The following is an 18,852-nucleotide window of genomic DNA, read 5'->3' on the forward strand; positions in this document are numbered from 1 at the left end:
TTCAAGTCATGAAATGTAAAGGGCAAAATGCATCTTTTAAAACGTTGACCTACGTTGACAGTAAACAGGTCCTTGTGGCTGGTCATGTATTGAAGATATTTACTCCAATGATGACCCGACCGCATGAAGAGGGACAATATGATTATCATATTGACACAGACATTTAAACTGATGTTCAAGCGTGATTGAGTGGTGTGTTCCCAACCTATTTCATTAGCTCGTCTGTCTCGCCAAGTCTCTCTTGGCAAGCCACATAATCATGGCTGATCGATATCGCTCCAGCTAAATGTCCTACTTACAAAGGACCTTCGCTGACTTTATCAAAGATGACTCCTTTAAACCAGTGGTGGAAGAAGTACTCAGATTTGTTTCTTTTGCTTAAGTAAAAGTAACAGTATCGCAATGTGGAAATACTCTGTAAAAATCCTGTATTCAAAATGTTTCTTGAGTTGGCATCAAAATATACATCAAGTACCAAATTAAAAGAGTGGTGGGTGACCCCTCTTCTTGAGCGGTGGGTGCTCGGCTGCAGAAATAATTAATTGAAAAATAACCACCTGAGACAAGTGGAAAACAGCGGCACTCTAAAAAATAAGCATACAAGACGTCCAAGTCCATTAGCCTTCCTCAGAGCAGATGGCAAAACCTGTAATCATGAACGCAGCAAGTGATTTCCGTGGAATTTTGTACGCACATTCCCACTAGGCCTAGGAAGAAATGCCACCCTTTTCACATTGGCCTGTTATAGCGCCACCAGGAGGCCACAATAACCTACCACAAGATCCTCAAGATCCACAAGCTCCGCGTTTCGAGCTTGTTGATCTTCTACTTTTGATGCTTTTGTGTAACGCTGTAGTATGATCGCGTAGGGGATTCATTTACAAAAAACACAAATGTTAGAATATGGAGATCAGAGGTTTTTACCCGACAGCAAATGTACTTAGTAACTTTCCACCACTGCTTTAAACGTTTAGAGATGAGCTGCAAGGCAGTTTTCAACTCGCTTGTTTCAAATTGCTTTATATCCATTAATGCCTTTCTGAGTAATTTGGCTAATGTCATTTTTTTTTTCATCATTTCTCTTTTTCCTCTAGCTAATGCCATGCCATAATGCAGCTCAATCAGATTATGTTGTTTTGTCTACATTTGCTCTATTATGAGTCCATTAAAAGGTATCAATTTGTTTTGATTACTAGCTTTATGTATACTTATTTGCTGTGTGCAGCTCATCTCTTGTCCTGGGTTATAAAATCCTGTACGATACTGAGTAACATGATATTAAAGCGGCGCTATGTAACCTTTTTTTATGAATAAAATGTAATTGTGTCCAATCTGTATAGTAGAATATGTTAATACAATATAACTTACTATACAATTGGGGTGGTTGTATTTTGTCTCCCTGCTCTTCTATTGAGACATTTAGATTGTGTCAAAGGTCACGTCTCACCTAGAAACAGGATCTGACACGAATTTTGACCTGATGGTCAAGATTCAATTTATCCTCTGAGCAAGCAGGCCGGCTCTATTAGTTCAATGGTAAAAATGTCAGCATTTGCACAGGAAACCGGGTTCAAATCCAGGGTTGAAGAGGCAAGTTAGATAGTGCTGCTTTAATTTCTTTGTGTTAAAGAAAATGTTTTTAGTTTTTTTTTACAAATTGAACCCTGGGCGTGTACGTAGGAGTAAGAAAAACAAATATTCAAAGCATTCCATTATAATAAAAAAAGACTAATGGATGTTAATGAGGCTCACTTTTACAATAATAAGAAAACAGCACACATCATTAAACCTCATCATTCTGAGATACCAGTGATCCTTTAAAATATGTATGAATTCATAGCAATTGTGAATGACAAAATATCATCTAGAGAGTTGAATGGCGACATGAGTACTTTAAACCTATGTGCATTGGATATTAGAAAATAGCAGATCTACAAGCTCACAATGTGAAGTGACGCATTATGATCTTGTAGATCTGCCCGCAACTACCAATATCTACGAGCAACTTTACAGAAAAACAAGCCCAAAGTTGCATACACAGTATAAGCAGACCTGGCAACGCTGCCATTTGTAACTCAAAGTGTGTACAAATCTGCCCATCTGGTTACATTTGTACACACTCTGAGTTAAATTAACACTAAGGATATTTGTGTACTGAAGGAAGCCGTTGTTGACAGCTGTTGTTGCATGAAATCAAGCACTTTTCCAGGGACAGTGATATACTCACAGGTATTCGTATTCCACCATGCATGAGGGTAGTTCCGCTGATTTTGTACTCTGCCGTTTCAAGAGCTGTATGGGACAAAACCCTTTCCTGTACTCATCAGCAGTGCTGTGGAATGGTTTTAACCTTCCAACCCTAAGTTGATCATGTTCTTTTGAAATTGTGAAATTCTCATTAAAAAAGCTGGTTCTTTATTTTTAATGTTTTTTTATTTCATTTTAAGGTCTTTAATTATTTTTGTCCTTGTCGTGTTTTGAGGATTTCGCACATTGCATCCCGTCCTCCCAAATGACCACAATGAAAGGCTCTGGGCTTTATTGGGGTTTTTATGCTTTTGAAATCATTTTCAATAAAGTATTCAATCAGTAAAAAATACTCAAATTACATGCCTCTCTCTCTCTCTCTCTCTCTCTCTCTCTCTCTGTCTCTCTCTCTCTCTCTCTCCCTCTCAGGGTTTCGGCTTCGTAACGTTCGAGCACAGTGCGGACGCCGACAGGGCCCGGGAGAAGCTACACGGCACGGTGGTCGAGGGCCGCAAGATAGAGGTGCAGAACTTTCTGCTATGTTTTCATCCACGTCCCCCCCTATCCTCCTCCTCTTCCTTACTATCCCTCTTATCTGTGTGTGTGTGTGTGTGTGTGTGTGTGTGTGTGTGTGTGTGTGTGTGTGTGTGTGTGTGTGTGTGTGTGTGTGTGTGTGTGTGTGTGTGTGTGTGTGTGTGTGTGTGTGTGTGTGTGTGTGTGTGTGTGTGTGAGAGAGTACGCTCGTGAGTCTGTGGGTGTGTGTTGACAACTTCCACCGTGTCCTCACGTCTCGATGTCAACCTGACTCACCCCCCCCCCCCCCCCTCCCCACCCCCCCAAACACTCATACACCCCACCCAGTGCTACGCCATCGCCAAGCCCACCCCCTCCAATCCCCCCTCCCCCTCTCGTCTCATTAAAGGTAGGGTAAGTGAAATGTTTTTGTTTTATTAAAAGCTCTATCTTCTGATGGTAAACTTTGCTATAGAGTGTTTGTTCAGCTACAGAGGTCTCCCCGTCTCTCCATCTCTTTAACACATTGACTGCGACTGGTCCACACTGCCAATGACGAGTTGACGAGTGTGTGGTGTTTCCAATGGTTTGCGCAATAGAGGGCGCTGTTCGCCAACCTATGAGTGCTCCTATGACTTCTGGAGAACAGTAGACCCGGAAATAATGTGATCACAACAAACCCAGCACTGTCCGATCTTATGTTAAAGGGTTTAGGAGAAAGAAGTCGCTGCTTTCTGTTGCTTTTTGGCGAAAATAAGCCACTTTCACTGCCCAGAACTATGGAATGGATTTTCGCGGTGGCACAGTTTTTTTTTCTCTGATTCCACAAGACTCGGCTAGGTCTTTTAAAGCGATCGGCAGGTGGATCTTCTATGATTTTTCAAAGGTTAGTGAAAATGCTCAGAATCGCTGGCAAGGGCAGCTATAGATGATGATTTAACTATTGGTTAATAAACAGAAAATATTTGTTTGTTTTTTCTCTCAGGTAAGTTGCTAATCTCATCCAATCACGAGAGAGTACCCCATTTATCAGCTTAGATTTGTGTGTTCCAATTTCAATTTTGTCTGCTCTATTCTTTGTGCCATCACTTTCAATTTAACTTGTTTTTATCCTGTATCCATGTATGAGTTCTCTCCTGATTTGAAGAAATTGGTTTCTTGACCCATAAATGCCTTTTCTGTTGACTAAAGCGCTGGAGAGATGGTGAGAGACCCCTGTTACTGAACAAACATTTTAATACAAAAAAGGTCACTTACCCTACCTTTAACTTGCATTTACATCGTCTGTCATGTCAACCATCTGATTCTTGTTGTTATTATTATGTCAGACTTTGCTTGTTTTTCTTTATTTTTGACCTTTTCCCCCCTTTTTTTTTAATTCTTGAGCCTTGAGCGTGTATTGTCAATGAGGCTGACCTCAGAAAAGTTTTAGAAATGTATTTTCTTTCTGTGTCAAAAAGTGTATTCTCCGAGTTTATTTGGTTGTTGCTTAAGGGGGGAACAAAAGGAGAACGGAAAAGGGATTATGGGTATTTACATCTCGGTTGAAAGGGGATTAGAGGTGACCTTTGGGCAACAAAAGAAAAAAATAAATCTACATTTTCCAAAAGAAAGTCATTTGAAGGGTGAAGGGTTTCAAATTTGATTTCATTTCCCCAAGGGCATCTAATGACACTGTAATGACGCTGTAATGGCCACTTCAAAACCTCACATCACAATGGACCTGTGTTAGTGCTTGTGTTAGTGCTGTGACCTTAACCCCCATTTGAATTTCTTGTGTGTACGCGGCCACAAAAGGCAGACTTCAAAAGGCTTTTAACTGTGGCGCTCTAGACAAAATGAACATGCTACAATAACGCTAAGTACACTGTAAAATCCTGAGTGTTCATTTGAACCCCCGAGAGTGTAACCCTTACGGGTCCCTCCGGATTACACGTGTGCACTCTCAGAGATAAAGGTGCAATAGACAACGTCGAGCCGCACTCGACGTCGCACTCACGACACCTCTGTTGCATAAGGTTCCTCATTTCCCTGACTCACATCTGTAAGACAGCAATTGTGCAGCTTGCAATGATGTAACGTGGCAGCTGCCCCCGAGTGTTTATTTAGGGGAGGGAGGGGATGCTCCAAAGCATTCTCACGCACGTCGGCGTCAAGCGGGTGACGAGTTAGGACGGATTTGACCATACGGCAACGTTTGACGCGAGGGGAACGGCCCGCGACGTGGCATGTTGACGGGGGACACGGGGTGATTCACGATTCTGTCGCTATCGGTACGTGACTCAGATGTCGCTGAGGCGGCTGAAGCTGACAAAAGTGCGTTGCCTCACATGGCTCAAGTTTGCTTAAGACGGCACGCTTCGGTCGTTTTTTAGCAGAGGTTTTTAGAAGGGATTACCTATACCGGGACCGTTGTAAAATGACGTGACGAGGGTCCTGTCACGTCAAATGTTGCCGTATGGTCAGATGTCGTCCCAAGCCGTCACCATTAGTACTACTTGAGAGTGAGAATGTGATGTTGTCAGGCCCGGAGTTGAAAGAGAGGGTTTTTATGCAGCTGGAACTGGAATGATTGCGGATTATTACAAAAAAAAAACTGCTTTTGGCCACTTGAGTTAAGATGCTGCTTATTCCTTTCTCATCTTCCCCCCTCCTCCTCCTCACCATCTTTTCCAACGGTAGCTCGTATAGGGCCCCCCGCTCAACACAGTTACCATGGTAACAGTACACAAACAAGTGGGCGGGGCCAAAAGGTTTGGGCATGGTAAGTGTGAGCGAGCCATTCTGCCAGCTTTTTCTTCCTTTCTTTCTTTCCCTCTCTCTTTCTTTCTCGCTCTTTCTTTCTTTCTCACTCTTTCTTTCTCTCTCTCTCTCTCTCTCTCTCTCTCTCTCTCTCTCTCTCTCTCTCTCTCTCTCTCTCTCTCCCGCTCTCTCTCTCTCTGGAACGTTTGCCACGCTGAAACTCACATGACCTTTTCTTGTTTTTTGAATTGTGGTTGGGTTGATGCTGTATATATTTATTTCTCCTGCGTTGACGGCGGACCGTGCGTGTCTCTTCACTAAGTGTGTTTCTCCTTTTGGAGCTGCGTGCGTGAGCCAATCCGACTTGAGACATGAACTTGACTTGTTGTTTGCACCTCTCTCTGGGACTGTCGGAAACCCCATTGATTGTTATTATTTTTATTTATATTTATTTTTTTGTCTTTTCTCTTCTTGTTTTTGGACGACAAATGCACCCCACTTTTATTTTGATTTGAATCCTACCTGTTTAGCCGTGGTTTGAAGCTGGAATGATTTGATCAGTTTGATTGATTGATTGATTGATTGATTGATTGACGGATTGACCGATTGACTTGGTTGGTTTGATCGATTTTTGTTTTTGTTTGTTTTTTGTTCTCTGTTTGTTTGTTTTTTCTCGTTCTTTATTTTTCACAATGTTCCAGTTACATTTGCAATGAATTTTCTCTAGAAAAGGCACTTGGTCTGATGAGTGTGAATGCTATACGTTGCTTCCCTTCACATCGGTTCCTTCTCACAGGCTGATTTATATTTCATCGTATGGCGGTGTCGCGCGCCGAAAATAGCCCCGATCTACAAGCTCGACGCTCGTTACGAGCTTGTGGGTCTGCTGTTTTTTTGACGCACGACGCGTCATGCGACAGACTATAAATGAAGCATCACTCTTTCTCGCTCTCTCGAGGTTGACTGGATGTTGCATATTGTTCCCTTCCCTAACCTACCTCCTCCTCCGCATGCTTCCTACAACATCTCCAGAATATTATGCTTCTCATTGTTTTTGTACAAGTGCATCTGTGTATTTTTGACTCTCTTTGTTCGTTTGTGTCTGTACCTGTGTTTTGTCCAAAAAAAAACTTCTCGTAAAGTGGGCTGGGTAGCAGAGCATGCCGGAAAGTCCTTATAAATTGAAAAAATATGCAAAAGAAAAATCATTTTGCTCTTGGATGTGGTTTTTCTTAAGTATGTGTATGCTGTTTCTTTAGAGGGGGAGGGGGGGGGGGGTGACACGAAACACAAATAATATGGATGTTTGCCATGATGAAATGTACTGCAGATGTGTTTTTGAAGAGTTGTCTTTGTTCGCTACATTAGGGAGAAAAGAACCATGCATGCAGGTTTACTTAACCCATTAAGACCGGGAAAGCATTCTGTGTCATTTTAGATTTTAGCGTTGGCTATTCAAAAAATAGCAGATGTACAAGCTCACAGCTCGAGCTTGTACATTTGCTATTTTTTTTAAATATTTGAAAAATCTTGAAAGTGTTTGAAAAACTTTGAATAAGAAGACCAGAAGAGAAGATTTGTGGGAACAAATTCTAAATGTTTTTACACAAAACTTCTCTTTGGGGGGATCCGTGGCCAAATACATATCATTTTGGGGAGTTTTGAGAACTACTGATTTAGAAGACATTTATAGAATCAGGTCTCAGGTCTTAATGGGTTAAGCGATTAGATCAGGGCCTGTGTCCACGTGTCATCATGACTTCATGGAATGGTTTTCTCTACCCAGGTCAACAACGCCACAGCCCGAGTAATGACAAATAAAAAGACCGTCAACCCATATGCAAATGGTGAGACCCTCGCCCTGATGCTGCATGTGATGTTCTAATTATTATTATTATTAACACTTCAGGATAGCTTTTGGATCAGAAACTATTGGCTCTGTTTTTTTAAACCACTTAAACCCCATGGGTAACTGGAGTCCCTGAGGGTGTATTTTCTGTTGTCTGTTATTGTGGGGAAAGCTTTTGCTGAAAGTAGCCGATCGACAAGCTCACAACGTGACGCAACGCGTTGCGAGTTTGTCGATCCGCCATTTTTTAAACATCACAGAACCCCTGAAGTTCTGTGGTGGTTTTTGATTTTGTTTGTTTGTTTACGTTTTCATTATAACCTATCCCTGAAGGGGGGAGGTACATACAAAAAAAAGTCTTAAGCTCTATGAGTTTGTAGATTGGCTAGAGATTACAGTAGATATAGATTGGCTTGTAGATTGGCTTGAAAACTTGTGAAACAGGACATTCTGCATAATGAGTATTTTCTACTTTTGGTACTTTAAGTACATTTTGATACAAATACTTTTGTACTTTTACTTAAGTAAATTTATAATTCAGGACTTTTACTTATAACAGAGTGTCATTGCAGTATTAAAAACTTTAGTACTTTTTCCACCACTGTTGTAGTCCAAAAGAGCCAACAAAATCAGTCTTCCCGGTTCCACATGGTAGAGAAACAATCCAACAGATTTGTCATGTTTAGAGGCCGGTGTGTTTTCCAAGTGTCATACTGAGCACTGTGAGCAGATGCAGTCAGTGATACGATACTCTGCAAAACCATGTGTGACATAGCCGCCGCCCACAAGCCAGACACACACTGGATCATTATCATTTATGTTTGTACAATCGTACAATCTGGCCAGCTTGATGTCTAGCTGAATTTAGTCACATCACACAGTGTGACAGTGAAAGTAAAAGGAGTACTGTATATATGGCTTAAGACTTGTTTCCCAGACTGTTTCCCAAACATGGGTCGGGACCCATTTGTGGGTCATAGACATGTTTTTATGGGTCACGAGTAAAATTCCATTTTTTGTTTGCTACATTTTGTTTAAGTAAAACAGAAGAATATGAAAAATGTTCAGCATAACATTTTTCAACATGCTTCATACATAAAGAAATTCCGTAAATGTAAAAAGAAAATATGACGATAATTAAGAAAATCGCAGATCTACAAGCTTGTGGATCTTCTATTTTTCACTAGTTTGGGTCCCAGGGAGACATCAAATTTCTCTTTTGGGTCTGGAGCGAAAAAGTTTGGGAACCATCACTGGCTTAAGTTGTTAATGGTCTGTATGTCTGTAACCATCTTATTTTACAATGTAATAAGTTATATATTTTTTTAATTTTTTTTTCAAGTCCATATAGGCAGTGGTGGAAAGTAACTAAGTACATTTAACTACTGTAAGTACTTAAGTACAATTTTGAGGTATTTGTACTTTACTGGAGTATTTCCAATTTCCAATACTTTTACTTCTACTCCACTACATCTCAGAGGCAAATATTGTACTTTTACTCCACTAAAATGATTTGAAAACTTTAGTTACTAGTTACTTTTCAGATATAAACTATGATATAATGAAACATACATTAACCACTTTAGCCCTATTTTATACATAGGCTATTTGAAAATAGCAGATCTACAAGCTCACAACGCGTCGCATCGCGACGCGTTGTGAGCTTGTAGATCGGCTATTTTCAAATATTTAGTACTTTTACTTTTGGTACTTTAAGTACATTTTGATGCCAATACTTTTGTACTTTTACTCAAGTAAATGTTTAATTCTGGACTTTTACTTGTAACAGAGTATTTTTATATTGCAGTATTGGTACTTTTACTTAAGTATAGAATTTGTGTACTTTTCCCACCACTGCATATAGGTGACAAATGTGTCTGAAAATATATACTGTACATTTCTCACTGTCCCTCTCTGTCTGTCTCACTCTACATAGGCTGGAAGTTAAATCCAGTGGTTGGTGCTGTCTACAGTCCTGAATTCTATGCAGGTAAGAAGACAACAATCACGGATATGCACCTGCTGTTTTGTGATTCACACACATTTCTGTCAGATATTATAGCCTTGTTGGTCTGACGCACGGCATATCATTTCATTTTGAGACGTTTGATGTTGCTTTTGATGCGTTTTCCTAGTTGTTCCCCTGGTGAGAAGCAGGAAAATTGTCTTCACAATATGGCTATTTGTCAAATTCTACTATACTTGTTGTGGCCCTCACACGTATAGCACTAAAGTAACTAAGTACATGTACAATGTTGAGGTATTTTTTTTACTTTACTGGAGTATTTCCAATTTTCAATACTTTTACTTCTGCTCCATTTCATATCAGAGACACATATTGTACTATATTTACTTCACTACAATTATTTGAAAACGTTGAAGATTTTGCATATTATTACAAAACATACATTAACATTAACCACTTCAACCCTATATACTTTGGCTATTTGAAAATAGCCGATCTACAAGCTTACAACGCGTTGTGACCACACACACACACTCACACGCACACGACACAGATCTTTTTTGAGGGATCCTTTTAAGGACACCCTTCCCCCACGCCCCCCCCACCCCCCGCTGCTCAGCTCTGCCCTCCGTCCTCCCCGCTGACCTTGCTCTCTTCTCTGTCATTAACCTTGGTCCATTATGCTGAAAAATATCATGATTTTATGATAATAGGCTCAAAGACAGATCACAAAAAAAAAAAAAGAAGAGGGAGAGAGAGAGAGAAACAAAAGAAAGAAGAGCGAGAGAGCAGAGCAGAGGAGAATAGAGTTGTAAGTGTGGCTGTCGGAAAGAAACCTTGTATGTTCAAAAGGTTTTTCCAATTGTAGATATGATTTAATCACAAGCTCTTGTTAATACTTTTGATTTGGTCAACATTTATCAAACCCACAGACAATCTTCAAGCAGCACTATGTAACTTTCCTCTTCTACGCCGGATTTGAACCCGGTTTCCTGCTTACTTGCTGACATTTTTACCATTGAGCTAATAGAGCCGGCCTGCTTGCTCAGGGGATAAATTGAATCTTGACCGTCAGGTAAAAATTTGCGTCAGATCCTGTGTCTGTAGGTGAGACATGACCTTTGACACGATCTAAATGTCTCAATAGAAGAGCGGGGAGACCAAATACAACCACCCCAATTGTATAAGTTGTATTGTATTAACATACTCTACCATACGGATTGGACAAAATTACATTTTATTCATTAAAAAAAAGTTACATAGTGAGGCTTTAACCACTTTCATTTTCAATGTAATTATTATTAGTATTTATTATTTGCAAAAGTATCAGATCTACAAGCTCACAATGCTTCACATCGTGACCTCTTGTTGGGAGCTTTTTTGTTACTTTGTCACTGTAGTATGACAAAGTAGGGCATTCATTTAACCCCCCAAGAACGTGGATAGGCGTGGAGATACGAGGTTTCTGCCCGACAGCAAAGAAAGGAAGAAGAGCAAAGTAAAAGCGGCGAAGGACGAGAGAGAGAGAAAGCTAATTGTTCGCTCTCTTGCAAGGACATCAAAAGGACTCAAATGTATTTTATAAATTAAAATCAATATTTCCAATTTCTCCCGACAGTCGTTTGCCTAATTCAGCCGCACATTCTTTTAATTACAAAATGGCTCCCTATCGATTCGCTTTTGTCTCGCCTTTCAGGCGGGCAAAACACAATTACTACGCCTGATTTATACTCCGTTTGTGCGTGCTGTCTTGTGTGCCGGCAGAAAAAGCCGATCTGCAAGCTCATAACAGCATCGCAGGGTGACGGGGGTGTGAGCTTGTAGATTGACTATTTTTGGTGTACGACACCGGCACGTAAGAGTAAATCAGGCTTTAGTGTGTTTGTGTGTCTTTGTGCACACACATGTGCATGCAAACGCATGCACACACGTTTGTATTACTATACTTGTGAGGACATCATCATGTTAGGACAGTGATTTTGTGCGCTTGCAGACTTTACATTTTTGGTGAGCGGCACAGGAACGCAACTAAGTATAACATAGAGACAAACTCTAAGCCCAACCCCTAAACTCCTAAATGCCTATAATCTAACCCCCCTGCCTGAATCTTGTAAGCCTAATATAAATCCTCAATTTTTTTTTATTCTTTTACAATAAAAAACAACCATTTGAGGACACGACCGTGTGTTTCACTACCGGGTCGCAGTAGATAGCCCGCCCACACCGGGCAAGCGCAGTTAGCGCACAGAAGTGAAGGCACAGGTACGTCCGCAGGCCTAGCGGTCTTGGCGCATACCACATAAGCGTGTCGCGGTTTCGACTCCCATTCCAGGGGACATTTGCTGTATGTCTCCCCCCCCATCTCTCTCCCCATTTCCTGTCAGCCTACTGTCCTGTCCAAATAAAGGCATAAAAGCCCCCAAAAACATGTTTTTAAAAAAGAAGTCAAGGCGCAGACGGCTGTGTTGTTGAAGGACAATGGACGTGTGCTCGCCGCTGGCACTGCCTAGGGGGGGGGGGGGTAATTTACGATTCTGTCGCTATCGGTACATAACTTGAACGCCGCTGAGTCGGCTCTAGCGGCCTTCGCAACGTTCGGCGTGGTGACTCGCTCGCCTAACGGCTTGTTTGGCGTTGCCTCTCGTTGCTCAAGCACGCCAGAGACGGCGTGCCTCCGACAGAAGGAGGGGTCACCAAGTAACTGAGTCTATGTAGGAAACACCCCTGTGCTTTTAGGACCTGGAAAATTTGCCGCACAATATCTCAAATTCTACTAATGCTACAGTACTTGTGCATTTGGTCCTCACAAGTATAGTGTTACAGGTACACACGCACGCACGCACGCACGCACGCACGCACGCACGCACGCACGCACGCACGCACACACGCACACACGCACACACACAAGCACACACACACGCACACAGAAGACTGTTTACAAGTTTTCTCCGGCCTCGCCCTTTTTTCTTCCATCAGTAATTAGGGATTGATTAATATGCAGTGATTGTGTTAATTGTGGACGAGGTGTGGACTCGTTGTGACTAATTAGACAGGGTGGCCTCGGCCAAATCAGATGAGGAATGAATGGAATTTAAACATAATCGCTGTCTGGTGGAAACAGACAGCGTTATGTTTAAAAAAGGAAAGAAATGGTACAAAGAGCTGATCTACAAGCTCACAACGCGATGCATCGCAACACATTGGGGGAAAAAAATCTATTACCCCAAAAAAGATATTTGAACTGCCCCCTAAAGCGGCCGAACGGTAAGGCCGACGGAAATGACAGTGGACAGATATTTTTTGGGGGTTTTCAGGCCTAAAATTGTGGTAATTGTTTGGGACGGCCCAGTTAGGTTAGGGCCGGGCCTTAATTATCAGGCCCGTTGAGAACTCTACAAATCAGGCTCGGCAATGGGGGGAAAAATATGTGTGAAGAAGGTCAGAGGTCTGTATGTCCAACCAAACCGTTAGTTTTCAGGAGATGGGGGAAAAAAATAACCTGTGTTCCAATGGATTGAATGTAGTTATTCATTCATTTTACACTTCCCTTTAACAGTTCTTCCAAAAGTAGCGGAAATAGCCGATCGGTAAGCTTTGGAGTTTGGAGATCAGGCTCTATTGACAACTCTTGAACAACTATGTAGCTTTGAAAAAACATCAAAAGTTTAAATATGGACGAGATACAAGATTTCTGCCAACAGCAACAATATCATTCATTCTTTCATTCATTCATTCATTGCATCTAGAATTGATCCGGTGAAATGCTTGAAGAATTGTTAGTGATTTTAGTGCCATGTCATAAAGGTGCACACAGGAACATCCGTGGGTTCACACTGTTAAAACACTGTGGGTTTGTTGCTGATAATTCACATGCCGGTCGCAGAGTCATGACGACAAGAAAAAACAACATGAAGCAACGCATGAGACGAAAGACAGAGAGATCGAAAGAGAGAGAGAGAGAGAGAGAGAGAGAGAGAGAGAGAGGGAGAGGGAGGATGAATAACGAGCTGCAGGTGTCAGAAAGTGATTAAGCGTGTACATTAATTAATGTTTCTTTCTTAATACGCTGGGACACTGTGTTGGGGGAAACGGTGATAAAGTGTACCCGCCCCCTCCACCCACACGCATATGCACACACGCACGAACGCACACACGCGCACACGCACACAGCTGAGAACAATGTTATGTTCCAACAGGTAGATTTTACTCTAATGCGTAGACAAGCAGTGGTGGAAAGTATCTAAGTACATTTACTCTACTGTACTACTGTAACATTTTCAAAACTGTTATTAAGTACATCTTTATACTTCTACTTCTTTCATCTCAGAGACACATATTTTACTTTTTTTTTTACTAAAATCATTTGACAGCTTTAGTTACACATTTCTATAATAATTAGATTATTATATGTTAACCAATTAAGTCTGATCTTATACTAAGGAAATCCAAAAAGTAACCAAGTACAAGCTTGTAGATCGACTATTTTCTATACAGATTGAAACATTTGGAAACATTATTTTTTGTACTCTTACTTTGGTAATATACATAGATTTGTATGCCAAGGCTTTTGTAGAAGTACAATTTAAAATACAAGCCTTTTTTTCTCGTAGCAAATTATTTTATGCATTGCAACTTTTACTCCTCCACCACTGTAAACAGGTCATTTATTTACCGCCTCGTTGAAGCCAAACGGGACAGGAAACCAATAGCCAAATACATGCGGTATTATCACAGGAATTTAAAGATTTTTGTTTTAGCGTTGTATTATTATTATATATATTATTATTTTAAGGACAAATCATTTGAGTTTGGCGTAGCGTTGGATCATTAATTTCATCTCATCTGTTTTTATGTCTGGAGAATCCCGTCCAGGACAGGCTTCAGATGATTTCAAATTCAAAAAGCATCAAAAGCATCGGATCTACAAGCTCAAAACGAGCCGCGAAGGGACGCATTTTGAGCTTGTAGATCTGCTACTTTTGATGCTTTTGTGTGACGCTGTAGTGTGATCGAGTGGGGCTTTCATTTACGAAAAAAACATAGAAAGTTAGATTATGGAGATAAGAGGTTTCTGCCCAACAGCAACGTTATGTCAACTAATTTAGCTGGGGATCCCCTGGAACCCGCTCAAGGACCCTTGGGGGTCCCCGGACCCCACTTTGAGAATCACAGTTCTAAAACAAAAACAAAACTTAGCAAATGATTGGTATTTAACATATGTCCCCCTATAAGCCCACCTTTCATTCAATTAGCCTGTACCAAGAAGAAGCCAGGGGGCTGGAGGAATGTGATCCGTGTGACTTTAAGGTGTCTTCAGCAAATCAAGGTGACAAAAGATGAATAGGAACAATTACCACCGTCACCTCTCCCTCCGTCCTGAAGAGAGAAAAAAAAGGAAAAAAAACTACCCTTTTTCCTTAAAGCCTCCATTTTTCATCAGGTCAATGAATGATTCACTGTTTCTATTAGCATTATATTACCAGCTCCTTTTTTGAAGAGATGTATAATTAGGTTTGCGGACGACGTCTTCATCTTCCCCTCTCAACCTCTGCTCGCCCCCCGGCCCCTCAAATTAAACCTTGCAGTAGTCGTTCCCACTGAAAAAAAAGGAGAAAAAAAACTGCCCTTTCTATTAAGATTAATGATAAGTTAATAACAATACTAAGGCATATCTTACTCCTTCTACTTAACTCACAGGCCCTTTTTCCCCCACTTTCGTTGGTATAGTGACCGGCACCTTTATCGTCTTCCCTTTCTTTTCCGTGATAGGTTTGAAATTAGGAACACCTGTGGTGGGCATTTATCTCGTATAGATTCAAAACGGCTTCCTGTAAAAAAAAACTCGGGCGTATAATTATTGTTTGCTCTTTTGTTTCGGTTTGCGGTCAAATATTGTGGAGATTAGATGAGAACGAGGGCGAGCTGAGAAGGAGATGAGATGGCGCTTTGTTGACCTTGAATGGGAAGTGAGGTGGTTTCTGTGGCCAGTCTGTATGTTGTACAGCAACAATGGAGGGAGGACTTGTCAAACTAATAAGTTTGACGAACTAAAACTCATTTTTGTCCCTTTCCTTCCTTTTGTCCTTGAAATTTAAAGGAAGATTGAGAATCACTGATTTATTCTGTTGCTTTTATCGTCCTCTTGTCCATTCTTTCTTTCTCTCTTTTGTCTTTTTGCAATTTTGCAAGCAAATCATTATTCTTTAAAACAGTTCAAATGTTTCTTCACTGGCTTGCCGAGTCTCAAAAGTACTTCCAATAGCGAGAAGATGATCGGAATTGACCAATTACACTTGTTTTATTATAGTTCAAAGGAGTAATATTTTCTGTATAACATTGTTATTGATTTCTTATCAAAGGGAGTGAGGCCAGCCCCAACCTCAGTCGGATGCAACAACATCCTAAACACACCCTTCAAATTCAACTCAACTCAACTATTTATAGAGCTCATTTAAAATGACCAACCAAAGTGCTATACAGCACTGGAAGAGAACAACAGTAACACAGTAAAAATATACTACACATTGATACAGCAATTTAAAATACGACAAACACACAGCAGAAAAAACAGGGAGGTGGGGAGCCAGTTTCAACCATGCTCAATTGCCAGAGAAAATAAATATGTCTTCAGTAATGATTTAAAAGTGTGTGGACTGCAGGCTCTAATGTTAACACTATCATCTATTTCTCTCTCTTCTCCTCTGCAGTACCAGGCTTCCCTTACCCAGCAGCCACTGCGGCGGCGGCCTACAGAGGGGCCCACCTACGAGGCAGAGGACGCACCGTTTACAACACGTTCAGGGCCGCCGCCCCTCCCCCACACATCCCTGCGTACGGAGGGTGAGCATCAAGCCTCTTTTACTACAACGTCATAGTCTCTGTAACTTGGCTCCTCGAGTCTAGTTGCAGGCATGGTCCGGTGCATCTCAGGAGCAGGACTTTGTTGTAGATGTGAAGGAAGAAAACTCAGATATTTTTTTGAGCAAAAGGCCTTTTTTTATTCATAGGGTACAGGCAAAAGGTACGTGACAACGTACGTTGTCACGTACCTTTTGCCTGTACCCTGTGAATAAAAAAGGCTCTAAATCTTCCTTCATACCTCAATCTATGCCTCTGTCTGGCTCCCTCTCTCTTAGTGGTGGGTCGTTCACGAGCGATTCCTTCAAAGCGATTTGGTCTTGTGTGTGTGAACGAACGGGAACGGATTCGGCCACTTATCCTCAAACGTTATCGCTCATGACGTACATTTTTAGCCTGGTAAACCATCCCGGTCGCGTGAATTCACATTTTCGTATGTCTTCTGCAGACCTGTTCTGGCCAATCAGTGTCTGCCAATCACAGCTAGGCCCTGAGCGTAGATGCTTATTGGCTCCTCCACTTTTTGATGTCTGCGAAACGCCCACCTCAGCGCTTGGGGCCAGACTGGTCTGCAGAAGACACTTGATCATGTGAATTTACGCGACCGGGATGGTTTAACAGTTTCCTCTCTCGTCGTTGGACTGAACGACATGAGGACGGCGGAGCCGGAAGTAACTGAACGGTGAACCAATTATTGGAACTAATGTTTTTTTTAGCAAACAGGAACAAAATGAAACGAGCGATAATTCCCATCAACCCCCACCCCCTACACACACACACACACACGCACACACACACACACACACACACACACACACACACACACACACACACACACACACACACACACACACACACACACACACACACACACACACGGCACCGCAGCATGTATAAATTGACCGATGGGCATGCCTGGAAGACGTGCACCCCTTTGCTCGGAATTGTGGGAAGTGTTGTTTATCTTGGCCCTTTTGTAACCGCGGGGCTTTTGAGCAAAAAAACACATGCATGGTAATGATGATAGTGGATGGGGGGGGGGGGGGGGCTAGAGGGGTTAGGAGTTTGTTGGGGAGGGGGGGCTTCTTTAACACACCCACCTACCCCCCCCACCAACACCACCACCACTTTTGTTTTTAGTTTTTTGGCTACTCTTGGATTTTTGTCCCGTTGCCAAAAAAACACATGAACCCCCTCCCCCCCCCCCCTCCTCCACTGCCCCTACCGACACAGCCAATCATGACAGGAATCAGTCATTCTCAAACTTTTTGAGGATGACCCCCTCCCCCCCGCACCAGTGGGCTGGATGATGCCTCGGAGATGAACCAGGGTTGAGCTGTTAACAGCGTGGGCGGCCTGATCTCCATAACGACCATTATTACGCTCGTCTCCTATTTTTTTTTTTTTTTCATTTTTCGTTGCTGTCGGGCAGAAACCTCGTATCTCCTTTTAACGTAAATTGACTTCATCATACAAGAGTGTCGCACAAAAGTAGTGAAAACAGCAGATCTACAAGCACTGAGTAGATCAGCTATTTTCACTATAACTTCTTTTTATTACAATTTCAATATCCTATTATAAAATGAAGGAACCTCTGTGCGCCATTCTGTCTCATCCACATTTTTCTGTCTGATCCTCAATGAACACTTTTCCCAAATGTAAGCTGTTTATTGGCGTTTTTTGTGAATGGTCCTCTCAGGCTATGGGACCCGCAACCATGACTACAGATCCCATAGCCTGAGAGGATCCCATAGCGTGCGTGTGGAAATGATGGTTTAATGGACCAGTAATAAAAAGGAACGGTTTTGGAGGACTTACAAGGTTTCTTTCTACCCGACAGTGACGTTTTTATGTTATGACTCCTGCAAAGCGAGCGGCCGCTTAAGGAGGGTTTTGCGGCAGTGGAAGTTCATTAAGTCGACGGCGGAAGCACGCCGCCGCCCACCCGTCTCAAAAAAAGAACACTGTCATGAGTGCCCCTCCCCCTTCCCGCCGCCCGTGGCCATGGGCAGATGTAGATAGGTGTTTTTTTTTTGGACGCATGCCGGTCCTGATGCCGGTCTCGACAAAGAAAGATATGCGGTACAGATTGTACTTTCATTAACGCGGCACAGCGCCTGTTAATTGCCCTTTGCGACGGTCGTACGGCTGAATTATTAATGTTCTTGTGGATGCATTTTTATTACAAACCGGTCTGGTCTGCAGGAGGCGAAATGAAAACCTGGCTATCGTCGGCGAGAGGCTGCTAACGCGTGTCCGTGCGTGTGCGTGCATGTGTGTGCGTGTGTGTGTCCGGGTTTGTGTGTGTACTTGTATTACTATACTCGTGAGGGCCAAAAATTTCCCCAAAAGTAGTAGAATTTGAGAAACAGACATTGTGAGGACAACTTTCCTGGTCCCAACTTCAAAATGAAAACTTACTACATGCTCACAGCATGTCACACTGCAACACCTTGTGAGCAGACACATAGAGAGAGAGAGAGTTCCATCACACTTTGACCTCGCCGCAAAGCGGGCTGCTATGGGCTGTATTTCCAAACATTGGAACTTCCTCATTGAGATAGACAGAGAGAGCATTTCCGCATTCCACTCTTACAATGGGAGTCTATGCTAGTCGTCACTCTCATACTAGATCACGCTGCTTGTGAGCTTGTACTGTAGATCGGGCTATTTGCGG

At 42.1% G+C, this 18,852-nt stretch overlaps 1 protein-coding gene across 6 annotated transcripts in view; it reads left to right on the forward strand.

Annotated features, from left to right (window-relative positions):
- Positions 1-18,852, forward strand: part of rbfox1 (RNA binding fox-1 homolog 1) — a 109,404-nt gene that overhangs the window by 48,882 nt on the left and 41,670 nt on the right. For all 6 annotated transcript variants that reach the window (XM_084072826.1, XM_084072824.1, XM_084072825.1 and 3 more), the window contains exons 5-8: positions 2,677-2,769; positions 7,289-7,349; positions 9,288-9,341; positions 16,025-16,157. In XM_084072826.1, coding sequence (XP_083928952.1) covers positions 2,677-2,769; positions 7,289-7,349; positions 9,288-9,341; positions 16,025-16,157 — 341 coding nt within the window. The remainder of the gene's footprint in view (positions 1-2,676; positions 2,770-7,288; positions 7,350-9,287; positions 9,342-16,024; positions 16,158-18,852) is intronic.

Source organism: Gymnoscopelus microlampas (genome assembly GCF_963454915.1).
Source record: "Gymnoscopelus microlampas genome assembly, chromosome: 11".
Classification (NCBI taxonomy): Eukaryota; Metazoa; Chordata; class Actinopteri; order Myctophiformes; family Myctophidae; genus Gymnoscopelus; species Gymnoscopelus microlampas.